This window comes from Myotis myotis, unplaced genomic scaffold (assembly GCF_014108235.1).
Source record: "Myotis myotis isolate mMyoMyo1 unplaced genomic scaffold, mMyoMyo1.p scaffold_m19_p_10, whole genome shotgun sequence".
NCBI classification, from domain to species: domain Eukaryota; kingdom Metazoa; phylum Chordata; class Mammalia; order Chiroptera; family Vespertilionidae; genus Myotis; species Myotis myotis.
This window is the reverse complement of record NW_023416314.1, coordinates 56,925,926-56,939,148: the sequence shown is the minus strand read 5'-3', so window position 1 is coordinate 56,939,148 and position 13,223 is coordinate 56,925,926. Positions and strand designations below refer to the sequence as shown.

The 13,223-nt window shown below is 41.3% G+C and overlaps 1 protein-coding gene across 1 annotated transcript; it reads left to right on the top strand.

The window, feature by feature from the left end:
* The first annotated feature begins 10,431 nt into the window (after positions 1–10,431).
* FANCF (FA complementation group F) lies at positions 10,432–11,671 on the top strand. Its single transcript, XM_036325669.1, has one exon. It carries the CDS (start codon positions 10,465–10,467, stop codon positions 11,545–11,547), a length of 1,083 nt encoding a protein of 360 aa, XP_036181562.1. The 5' UTR covers positions 10,432–10,464; the 3' UTR covers positions 11,548–11,671.
* The last annotated feature ends 1,552 nt before the right edge of the window (positions 11,672–13,223 follow it).

The following is a 13,223-nucleotide window of genomic DNA, read 5'->3' as shown; positions in this document are numbered from 1 at the left end:
CAATATAACATTACATAGAGATATTTTTATTGTTTAGTAAATGAGAATATTTTTATGAAATAATGGAAAGATCCAAGAGGCACAGGAAGTACAAAAATATACTATACACAAAATGTTAGTTAACATTCTTTCTCAGAATTATTAAATAACTTATAAAATCTCATATACTTGGCCTCAAATATTGCACTAATTTTCTAATTAAATTTTAATATATAGCCTTAGATATTTGTGCTAGACACATAGAAGGTAAGGAAATAAAGCTAGGCTCTGTACCAAGAAAGTGTGTGATTTACACCTTATGGTTTGGTTTAATTTCTTTGCTGAGCAAGCAGAGGAGCCATGCATTAGGCCTGCCAGGTCATGCGTTAATTTTTTTCATTAAGGCAGAGTTTAGAATTGGAACCAAATTGTGTATGGGAATGATATAGGCATCTTCAAGAACAGAAATGTTCATTTTTGTCCAAACCAAAATGGCGATTTCTACAATTTGGAGTTTATGATTTCAACAAAATGCAGTCATTTTTATTTTTGTTCCTTCTTTTCAATTTTGGAATTAAAGCATAGATGGAGACTCTGGTAATGTTTTTAGAATGCTTCTTGTCATATCACAAACTGACCTCAGAATGTTTCCATTTGTTTTTTTGGTTTTTGGCTTTTTTTTTTTTTTTTTTTTGACAGTTAGAAAGTCTTTATTTAGCACCTAAAGTGGGTAGTATGGAAACACAAAGTTGCGTTAGATACACCATTTCCCTTGAATAATCTTTCATTGGTGAAGGAAACAGAATTAGCTTAACACAGAATGAAATAAGTGGTAAATATAGATACAACCCACAGTCTACAGAAGAGCGAAGAGATTCAAGAACAGTATGCCTCTGGGAATCAAGGTAGACAGCATGGTAGGGTGACCCTTACAGGATAAGGTATGGGAGTTGAATGCAGGCCTAACGCTATGAAAATGCTCAGTCGTCAGGGAATGAGAGGCAGTCTGGAGATGTGGGGTTCAGATGGTAGAGGATAGTAGTGGGGATTTTGGATGGCCTTAAATACCATATTAAAAAGTTTGGACTCAATAGTATAACTCAAGATTCAATTCAATTAATTTAGGTATAAGCATTACATAATTACATATTATTTCCTATGATGATAATTTTCATTTTCTAACCATGAGGGATAGTTATACTGCTCTATGATAACCATAACTCTTTATGATCTATATTTTAGTATCATAATAAAGGTTCAAGGAGACGCTTCATGTTGGAAGGAAATATCACCTTTATCAGAAAAAACTAAGTAACTTTTATATTATTTCTTAATTATTTCTCATTACTTGGACCTACAAGTTCTTACAAGTTATTTTATACTTTCTTTAAAAGAAAATTAATTAAATAACTTCAACAAGAGGGGTTTAAAAATATTAGACCATCTGTAATAATAAAAGCATAATATGCTAATTAGACTGGACGTCCTTCTGAATGACCTTCAGGACGAAGCCAGGGCTGTGAGGGAAGCCCGAGTGCCAGAGGGAAGCTGGTGCCAGCAGCCGGGGGAAGGAAGGCTTACTTTTGCACGAATTTCGTGCATTGGGCCTCTAGTTAAGTAATAATGACCTCACATTTGGTTTTGAATTAAGCATCTTTACCAAGGTATCACCTTAAGCTCCAGTTACTACTGCAATGCAACAAATCACCCCAGATTCAGTGATGTAAAACAACTACCACATACTTTTGCTAAGGAAGTCTGAGAAATATCAGATAGGGCACTGGAGAAATGGTTGCCCTCTGTCCCACAATGCCTGGCGTCTCAAGTGGAGAAACGATAACAGTTAGGGGTTGTAATAATCTGCAGGCTTTGTCACTCATATATTTGGTGCCTGGGCTTGGATGATTGAAGGCTTGGATGATTGAAGGTGAAATGGCCTTCTCACAGCTTGGTGGCCAGATTCCTAGAGGAAGTGTTGCTAGAGGAATGTTCTGACAGCAAGCTGTCCAAAAGAACTGGGTGGAAGCTGCCTGCCGTGTTAGGATCTAGCCTCAGGAGTCACACAGCATCCCTTCACTGTGTATGATTGGTCAAATCGGTCACAAATCCGTGTTTTCAATGGGAGAAGTGTCAAACATTTCTAAGGCCATGTTTAAAATGGCCATACCCAGTATCGCAATCCTCTGACTATGGACTATTTGGAGTTTTCTTTTCTCTTAGACTGGTTCTTGCTGTTAAAGACTCTATTCATTCCTATATCCCTAGAACATAATATGGCACATAATATGGGTTCAAAAAGTATTAGCTGAAGAGAAAAATACTTTCCAAATGCATCTTGCCCACCTCATTTTTTTCATCTTTCCAGTCCTCAAAGCTAGAATACCCTTTTCATTACTCTAGCTACCAGTTCTCACACACACACACTTCAATGATAGGAGGAAAAGAACCCTCTAATGTCAATTGTATATAGATGATGTGCCAGTAACTGTGCTAAGTGCCTTGCAAACATGATTTCCTTGAGTCCTCATAACAACTTATAACAAACACTGGTATTGATTGATTCCAAAATTTTGTTGAGCTCAACATTTGGTAAACACCAATCAGGTATCAATGATTATGCTAGGAACCAAGGATACAGAGACTTAGACCCTCTCCTTTAGCAGCTCAAAGTCTAATGAAAAGAAGGCTCACCATCTAAGAAACGACATATTCTTTCCCCTCCATCACCTTGTATTCCTACATCCCGTAAGGTACTGCAGGAAGCATTGTCGACATTAAAAATACCATTAAGACGCAGTATTTCTATTGGGGTGGGCCTAAGACAAACATATCCAATTGAAAATGTAATTGGGCTGTGTGTTCCTGCCCTTTTTGTGGAGAAGGGACCTGCACAGTGAACCTGGTGTATTGAATTCTCCAGGTAGCAATATGCCTGGTGTGGTGATGAATTCAGTAGGCTCATGTCATTAGACATTTGGGTCATAAAAAGGACCTAACTTGTCATAAAAGGCAGTAAATAGTAAGTGACAAATTAACAATTCAACCACAGGTGTTATAGGAAGTCTGAAAGTGAAACAGATTACTTTCTGCTGGTGTTACCTGAAAAGACTCATAAAAGAGGTAGAATTTGATGTGTAGCATAGAAGGAAGTGTTTCATGTGAAGTGAAAGTGAAGAAAATGGTTCCAAGCCTAAAAAACATGAGGCACAAAATAATTGAGAAAGGAAACAACAGATCTTTTTTTCTGGGATAAAAATAAGGCTAGTCAAATTAAAGGTAAGGTGCATTTTTTTTTTTAAGGAAACATCATAAAATAAAGCCTGAATATATCTCTGACTACTTTTGAGCTACTATGCTACGCAAATAATATTAGCTCCCTTTTTCTGAGTGCTTTGTATTCTTCAAAGCTGGACAGAAGGGAAGGGAAGGGAAGGGAGGAAGGGAAGGGAAGGGAAGGGAAGGGAAGGGAAGGGAAGGGAAGGGAAGGGAAGGGAAGGGAAGGGAAATAAGGTAGTGGGGAGGCAGGAAGGAAGGAAGAAAAGACATTTTAGAATTAGAAAGCAAACCTGGCAGTGTGCAAATACTACCTATACACACAAATAATTTAACATAGACAAATATCTTATGACTCTGTTTCTAAACCACACATCTTTCTCAAAATAGATTTTTCTTCTGGCGGTTTCAATTGCTGTTCCCTTTAATACTATGCTGGAAGTCCTTTCAATTTCCTACCACCTGGACATCAGATTAATATTCATAGTTTATGTTTCTCAACCATATGCGTAATGAGACTACAAAATGTAAAACACATAGATAGATTTAAAGTTGAAAATACTTGGACTGCTAGGATATGAGAGCTACATTTAGTATCCCCTAGGGCCTAGGCTCTCAAAAGTAGGGAAGAATAAGGGAAATTTTTGCAGCTGGTACAGGCAATAAAAGGTAAATTAATCTAAGCCACACTGTAGAGATATTCAGTCTTCCTGTTAAAATTAAGCAATTTTTTTTCTTTTTACTAAAACCTATAAACAAACTAGTTGACATAATTCCATTGAAGAGCTAGAGAAGAACACGGTGTTCACTTTAATAATTTCTTGTTACACAGAAGTGTAGTTATTAAGTGATAGTCTCATGGTTGGGCAAAGGATAAGAACATCAAATTGTTTGTTTTTCCCCACTAAATGAATAAAATCAAATGAATATTTTGTATAGCCAAGAATATCCAGAACAGAAACTTCATTTGAACGAGAAAAAGTTAATAATATTACACTTTAAAAATTATAATTTTCACAAGTAAAAATATTTCTATGAAATTTGCAATTATTTGCTTAAAATTATGTTGCTGATTGCAATCCTTAATTTTGTCATATTTCAATAACATTATTATTTAGGAAAATATTTCTCTGAAAATTCTCTCACTATTTCCCCCACTATATAGTCAAATTTAATCGGCTACATAATTCTTTTTCATTCTTGCCTTTATTTTTATCACTACAGCTCCCTCAGTAATTGTGTCTTGTTCTGAACTCTTGGCATTTTCTAACATGCTGAATGGGCCATGAAATACTGAAAAGTCTTCAAATGGATCCAGGTACTACCAACATCCTGGTAACAGAGAGAGAGATGTTGCTCGATGTATATATCTTCTCCTCTCTGTAGAGCATCAATAAAGCAGATGCTTACTAAAATTATATAAACTAAGGGAAGTGAAGACATGCCCTATTCTAAAATAACAAGAAATAGGGGCTTTTACCCATTTAGATCTGTTTAAGCAAAGTTATGCAAACTGTTAGAAAATTATAAGTTATTCATCCACTCAAAACAATAAAGGGAAAAGAAATATTAGATTCTGACACTTTTGCTTCAAACACCTCTCTCCCCTTAAATGAAGTGTGCCCCTCAAATTTGATGGAATATTCCCTTAAAGCCTTTCTTTATACTTAAAATGTGTAACTGATAAAAAACATTACCAAAAATATTTTTTACATTCAAATAAAATCTCTGTGATATTGTGAATTTTGTTTTAATCACTTATTTGGCTTATTTCAGCCAGTTTATTTTGAAATGCTAGAAATCTTTGGGAATAACAGTCCTTGACATTAATGATATTAACAGACTAGCCCAATCTAAGAACTAAGATTAGATCTGGGAGTTATTAAAAAAACAAATTTCTTGGTACCTTTCCACAATATTTGCTACTCAGTAAGAGAATATTTTAATAAAGAAAATTAGGTTCATGTATTACTTTTTAAAGGAAAACTTAAAATGAATTTGCGTGTATATATATATATATATATATGTATTTTACATGATATTTTTCTTTGCTTTCCATGTCCTTAGCTTTAGTTTTTTATATATTAATTCTCTGAGGACATTTCTGGTTATATGTCTGGAAACTTTAGCCATCCAGAAAAAAAAGAAAGTCGGGACATAATGAAAAAAATGTGCTGAAAGAATTCACATAAAAGTTTTGGAGACTTGAAAATGGGAACAACAGACATTTAAAACGTTATTGAACCAGAAAAAAAGCCTTTGCTGGCAGGTACTTGTATAGCAATATACTGATAACTGTGGGATAAAAATAAAGGCATCCAGACATTATTACAGAGCTCAGAGCTTTCCTCCATGAAATCAAACTTCTAATTCGAAAGAAAAGAGAGATCCTGATTTTTTTTTTTTTTCTTTCTGGTTTGGACATTAGGAAAAAAATTGAAAATGAAATTTTAAACATAAATGTAGTTCACAATTATTTAGTTCAAGTACCTTCTTAGGAATATCATCCCATTTACTTCTATGCAAATATACACATATACACGGAGGAGGGTGTATAATCTGTGCATTGACATATAGTCCCAAAAGTATATATTATTTATTCAATTTATGTCAGTATAGCTGTCATCATTGTTTCTTATGTAGAGATTACTTTTTTCTTTTTTTTTTCTTTTATTTTTTATTTTTCTTTTCTTTTCTTTTTTTTTTTAATTAAATCTTTATTGTTCAGATTATTACATTTGTTCCTCTTTTTTCCCCCCCAAAACTCCCCTCCTCCCAGTTCCCGCCCCACCCTCCGCCCTCACTCCCCACCCACTGTCCTCATCCATAGGTGCACGATTTTTGTCCAGTCTCTTCCCGAATCTCCCACACCCCTTTCCCCCCCAAGAATAGTCAGTCCATTCCCTTTCTATGTCCCTGATTCTATTATAATCACCAGTTCATTCTGTTCATCAGATTATTTATTCACTTGATTCTTAGATTCACTTGTTGATAGATGCATATTTGTTGTTCATAATTTGTATCTTTACCTTTTTCTTCTTCTTCCTCTTCTTAAAGGATACCTTTCAGCATTTCATATAATCCTGGTTTGGTGGTGATGAACTCCTTTAGCTTTTCCTTGTCTGTGAAGCTCTTTATCTGACCTTCAATTCTGAATGATAGCTTTGCTGGATAAAGTAATCTTGGTTGTAGGTTCTTGGTATTCATCACTTTGAATATTTCTTGCCACTCCCTCCTGGCCTGCAAAGTTTCTGTTGAGAAATCAGCTGACAGTCGTATGGGTATTCCCTTGTAGGTAACTGAGTTTCTTTCTCTTGCTGTTTTTAAGATTCTCTCTTTATCTTTTGCTCTTGGCATTTTAATTATGATGTGTCTTGGTGTGGTCCTCTTTGGATTCCTTTTGTTTGGGGTTCTCCGCGCTTCTTGCACCTGTAAGTCCATTTCTTTCACCAGGTGGGGGAAGTTTTCTGTCATTATTTCTTCAAATAGGTTTTCAATATCTTGCTCTCTCTCATCTTCTGGAACCCCTATAATTCTGATGTTGGTACGCTTGAAGCTGTCCCAGAGGCTCCTTACACTATCCTCGCATTTTTGGATTCTTTTTTCATTTTGCTTTTCCGGTTGGGTGTTTTTTGCTTCCTCGCATTTCAAATCATTGACTTGATTCTTGCGCTCCTCTGGTCTGCTGTCGGGAGTCTGTATAATATTCGTTATTTCAGTCCGTGTATGCTTAATTTCTAGTTGGTTCCCCAATATAACATCGAGGGTCTCATTAGTTTTCTTGTAGATCTCATTAAGTTTATCAGCAGCTTCTAAACAGTTCTTGAGAGACCTTAAAAGTGTGGTTCTGAACTCTATATCTTCCTTTGACAATTTTGTCCTGTTTCTTTGTCTCCGCATTTTGTTATGCTTCCTTGGTGCACCCCCTAGTGGTCTTTGTGCGCAGCTTATAGTTAAACCTTGATTGTTGTAGCTAATTCCAGGGAGGGTTTGACCTCCAGGCCAAGTGGCTATGAGAATCAGCTGTGTCTGCAGTGAGAGAACTTCTGTCCTCTAGGGAGGTGCTAATCTAGCCTTTGCCTGAGGCTATCCGGCAAATGCCTCTGTGCAGGGCTTGGGCGGGGTGGGTCGCACAGGATCAACAGGGTGGGCCGGAGAGAGCAGTTATGGCGGCTCTCAGTCCTGTCCCCAGGGGCTCTGCCTCTCTGAGTCCCAGCACCCGCTGCAAAGCTTGGAGAGAAAGCTGCACTCGCTCTGACCAAAGCCAGACAGTCCCGCTTCTCCAGTTTGAGTCTGGGTCCCTAAAGACTCGCCTGTATCTGGAGCTCAGAGACTGCGACTCCCTCCCGATTGAAAACGCCAACCGCGTCCTCCGCCGCCAGCCCGCTCCGCGCACTCCGCACCTCAGAATTTGACTTCAGCACTGCGCCTCCTCTGAGTGTCCCTATGCGTTTCTCTTTCCTCCTAGTTGTAGGACTTCCACTCAGCCAGCGTTCCTGTGGTTCTGGGTGATGTTTGTTCCGTCTTTTAGTTTCACTTTTGAAGTAGTTGTTCAAAGCAGCAAACTCCGGCATTAACCTATGCCGCCATCTTGGTTCTCCGCTGTTTCTTTATTATCGAGATTACTTTTTTCAAAACAAGTATCCATGCAGTGGAAAAATATATAAATGAAAAAAACTCAGTGGAACTTCTCCCAGTGGGACCAATTCAAGTATTTAAGTGTTTTCTGAATATTAGCAATCTAAGAGATATCAAATTAAATACTCAGGTTCTGGAAGTTGAATTGGATATTATTTAAGGAAGGGGAGAAATTCCTGTTTAAATTATTCATTTTACATAATTCAATCACATTTTTAATAACTCAACTCTTATGCAATCGTTATGTCTTCTGGAGTTACCATAGTATTATCTAATTATGTGTTCTATTATATAATATGCTAATCCAGGGGATCCTGAAGAGTGTGAGGATAAAAAAAAAAAAACAACAAAGAAAACTATTTTATAACAATTTCCACTGAGTCATGCTTTGCTATGAGTTTTTTATTCTCTTTTCCAATTACTGGCATTAGTCAAAATCAATATCAATCTCTTGTTCTTTTCCAAAAGAAAAGAGACTTTTCCCAATTAGTTAAATTACAATTTGCATTCCTAAAATACATGGTTGATAATATTATGACTCACAGATTTATATTAATTACTAGAGGCCCAGTGCATGAAATTCATGCACTGGGGGGGAGGGGGGGGTGGTGTCCCTCAGCCTAGCCTGCATCCTCTCCAATTTGGGACATCCCTCTCACAATTCCAGACTGTTGGCTCCCAACCACTCACCTTCCTGCTTGCCTGATTGCCCCTAACCATCCCCTGCCAGCCTGATCGATGCCTAACCCCTCCCCTGCTGGCCTGGTCACCCCCAACTGCCCTTCCTGCCATCCCAATCATCCCCAACTGCCCTCCCCTGCTGGCCTGGTCCCCCCCAACTGCCCTCCCCTGCTGGCCTGGTCCCCTCCAACTGCCCTCCCCTTCAGGCCTGGTCCCCCCCAACTGCCCTCCCCTGCTGGCCTGGTCACCCCCAACTGCCCCCCCTGCCAGCCTTCTTGTGGTGGCCATCTTGCGACCACATGGGGTGGCCATCTTGTGTGAGGGTGTGATGGTCAATTTGCATATTGCCTCTTTATTAGATAGGATAAGAATGGCTGAAAACTGAAAGAACTGTTTCAAGCAAGATCCTGGTGGGAAACAGGCACAGTCAGTAGGGATTTAGAAAGTTTAACAGAGCAGTATTCATAGGGATGGGCCAGCACTAAGGGGATCTACACGGTATGCCAGGGCTTCCAGGAATTCGCAACAGCAGGAACACTCCAGGGCTGCAGGGAGCAGTATGTGCTCTCAGACGCTCAGGCAGGCCTCCTGGAATTTTTGAGGAAGAAGCTGGACTACTGATGCCTTAGCAGAGAACAGAGAAATAAAAACCCTAAAGTCTCTCTTCCTCTGATTGCTTACTAAGGCCTAATGGATTGCAACTGATTCACCTGGACACTTCTGGAAAAAAATTGTTATGAAAAAATGCTATACATAGATAGATTTAAGACTGGGTTCCTAAATTAATTATTGAATTAAGAGGAGGGATAGTTTAAAATGATTGACTCAAAATTATCAGGCCTTCCTCCTTGAGCTGAGCTGGAATCAGTATCCAGAATTGCATCGTTATTATGCAAAGAAGGCGAGGTGATGGAAGAATGAATATTAAAAGAAAACCATGATATCAAGAATGGCATTTTACATTTATTATCTCATTTAGTCTTCACCAGAACCCGATGAGGTTGGCACTTTGTGAAAGCACCTTTATCTAACCCTTTTTATTCATGATGCTTAATTCCCATGGTTTGATTGATGTCAGATTTTAACAAAATCTCCTGAAATTTGCTCTTGCATTCTCTCTCCTAATTTATTGTAACCCAGGAATTTAGAAATCATAATCAAGAAGTGGGAGGTTGGTAGCGGTATCCACAGCGCACACTATACTACATTCATGTCTCCGCCCCCTTACCTGAGTGGGAAGCCCAAGACCCCCAGTGGATGCTGCAAACACAAGCAGTATGATTCCTATATACTTTTTTTGTTTTTTCCTATACACACATACCTATAAAAAAAAGTGTAATTTATACATTAGGCACAGTGAGAGATTAACAACAATAACTAATAATAAAACAGATCAATTATAATAGACTATAATAGAAGTTATGTGACCGTGGTCTCGCTCTCAAAATATCTTATTTTACTTTTCGTTTCCATTAACCGGGGCTTCAGTTTTAATAATGAAAGAACAATGTCACGGTCCAGACTTTTGCATAGTGCCTGGCATTAATCAGTGGGAGTCAGTACATTTTTACTAGGGTGAATGGATCCTAAAATTTCATTTAATAACATTTTCATTAAATGAGCATCTCTCACGTGGCTCTTGGAATTCCCGCTAGGATGTCCTGCACTTACTCTGCCGCCCCTAAGAGTTCAAAGGACGAAGTAACACCACCCCGCCGTTTCTCCAGTTTAAACGCTTCTAAGTACCCGGATTAAAGTGGAGTTGTCAGATTGACAGCGACCGCGCCCAATAGCCTTGTAGGGAGGCGTATCATTTCCACAGACACGCCAATCAGCTCGCAGGGAGTCGCCGCCGCCAGGGTGAAAACGGAAGTCAGGCCCTCGCGCGCCGCCATGGAGTCGCTCTCGCAGCAGCTGGAGCGTTTCTCAGAGGTGCTGGCCGTCTCCCGCACCGCCCACGTCCGCAGCTGGGACCCCGCGACCGTGCGCCGGGCCCTGCAGTGGGCTCGCTACCTGCGCCACGTCTACAGGCGCTTTGGCCGTCATGCCGGCATCCGCTCGGCCCTGGAGCGGCGGCTGCAGGACCGGTGGAGGCGGGAGGACGGCCCCGGGCCCGCCGCCTTCTCGGGGCTGACGAACTTCCGGGCCTTGGGGCGCTGCGACCTCCTGCTGTCTCAGTACCTGCTAGGGAACCGGGCCCTCGGGGATGCCGCCTTTCGCTGCCTGCTGCAGCAGCTCTGCCCCGGCCCCGGCGTCCGGGACGCCGAGGAGGAGACCCTGCAAGACCGCCTGGCCCTCCTCGCCCGCCGCCGGGCCGCCGTCCACCTGCTGCGCGCCAGCGGTTTGGGAGAGAACCCGGCCGCTCGGCGGGACCCACTGGTAGAGACTCAGGCCGAGCTGCTGCTGCGGCGTCTGCAGGAGGTGGGCGAGGCCGGGGCGGAGGGCCCCCGCGCGCTGCTCAGCGGCCTGTGGGCGCGCGGGCCCCAGAACAGCTTCCTGGAGGTGATAGCAGCCGCGCTGCTGCCGCCGCCGTCGTTGCCCCCCGGGCCCCCCCAAAAGGAGCTGGAACTGGACAGCCCCCAGGCCCCGGGAGAGGGGCGTCACGAGCTGGTTCAATGGCTTCTGGGCCAGCCAGACACCATGGCCGCTTTGTGCCACAGCCTCCCGGCCGGGCTTTTAGCTTCGGTGGTGGGTCGCCACCCGGAGCTCGTCCCGGTCTACCTGGGTCTGCTGACCGACTGGGGCCGGCGGCTGCACTACGATCTCCAGAAGGGCTTGTGGGTTGGCGCCGAGGCCCGAGAGGGGCCCTGGGAGGAGCTGTACAGCCGGTTTCAGAGCCTCTGTCAGGCCCCCTCGCCCCTGAAAGATGAAGCTCTTCGTGCCCTGGAGACTTGCAAGGCGCAGGATGGAGGTTTCGAGGCGCCTGGCCTTAGCATCTGGACCGACCTGTTGTTAGCTCTTGGGAGCCGTGCGTGATGCTGCCTTTGGGGAAAGACAAGGTCCAGGTCTCAGCCCAAGCCCAGTTCTAGATGGGCAACATTCTCTACTGACTACTTGAACATATGGTTTACAGAATTAAAATGTCAGTGTTGCCACCAAATCTATACTCTCATGTGTCCAAAATACATTTTAGGTACTAACTTGTAATGGTAATATATGAAAGGTTGGTGTGTGGTACCATGGGTTTTCTGGGTAGAGGAGATGACATTTAAGCCATGCAATTAACAGTAGTTTAGAAGGACCATTTCTAAGAATGCTGAAAAGATAGTACTTCGCCCTGGCCTGAGGCTCAGTTGGTTGAAGGTCGTCCCGTGTACCAAAAGGTTGCAGGTTCCATTCCGGATCCGGGCACATACTTAGGCTGCAGGTTTGATCCCTGTCAGTATGGGAAACATCAATGCTTCTCCCTCTCAAAAAAAGGCAATAAAAACAAAACATATCCCTCAGGTAAGAATAAAAAACAAACAAACGTAGTTTTCGAAGAAGAAACAGTTTTTGAACTCCCCAGTACTGAAGACTTTTCTTTGTGTTGTCAGATATGGTAACTCACATCAATCTAATTTCTGTCCTCAATACTAAGAAATAACTCTTGTCAAGGTCACAATTATTTCCATGATGCCAAATGCAAAGGAACATTTTTCTTGTATCAAATTACTAGACTTTCCTGCAACTTCAGACATTTTGACCCCTCCCTTTTATTGAAACTAAGCTTGAAATTCTATTCTCAAAACCTATGTGATACTACTTTATCCTGGTTTCCTCCTGGGTTTCTAGCTACTTTTTCTCAATTTAATTTTCTGGCTAATTTCTCCCCTAATCAACCTTTGCTGGGATTTCTCAGAATTTAATAGTCTGGTTGCCATGTGTTCTCATCCATTTAAATACTACCTATGTGCACAATTTGTATCTCCAGCCCAGAGTTCTCATCAGAGCTTCGTGACCAATATCCCCATATACAGCAGGTCCTCGGGTTACCGCGGAGCTCCGTTCCTGTGGCGCCACATGGCGTGATTTTCGCTGTAAGTTGGAACCCACCTACATAAGCACCCATGTCACTCACATGGAGCACATTCACAGCAGTAATGAAGTGAAAGAGTAAAAAAAAAAAATCAAAAGAAGAACAATTCCTGACCTTTACTTGTGATAAATAAATAATAAAAAACATAAAGCATATATGTACATATGTCGAAATGACAGAACTTTTTTTTTTTTTTTAATATATTTTATTGATTTTTTACAGAGAGGAAGGGAGAGAGATAGAGAGTTAGAAACATCGATGAGAGAGAAACATCGATCAGCTGCCTCCTGCACATCCCCCACTGGGGAAGTGCCCGCAACCCAGGTACATGCCCTTGACCGGAATCGAACCTGGGACCTTTCAGTCCGCAGGGCAACGCTCTATCCACTGAGCCAAACCGGTTTCGGCGAGATGACAGAACTTTTTATAAATAAATGAGAGATGGCGACATAACCATGAAATGACGTACGTGGGAGTTGGACGTAACCCAAGGACTGTCTGTAAATGTCTCATAAGCCACTCAACCAAACATATCCAAAACAGAAATCTATATTCCCACTTATAAGCCTGCTTATTCCCATGTATTTCTCAATAAGTAGAAACTGGGAATTATCTTCAAATATTCCCTCTTTTC

What these genes read in the sequence shown, in the direction of transcription:
- FANCF (XM_036325669.1), top strand. Translation starts at nt 10,465, where the DNA reads ATGGAGTCGCTCTCGCAGCAGCTGGAGCGTTTCTCAGAGGTGCTGGCC.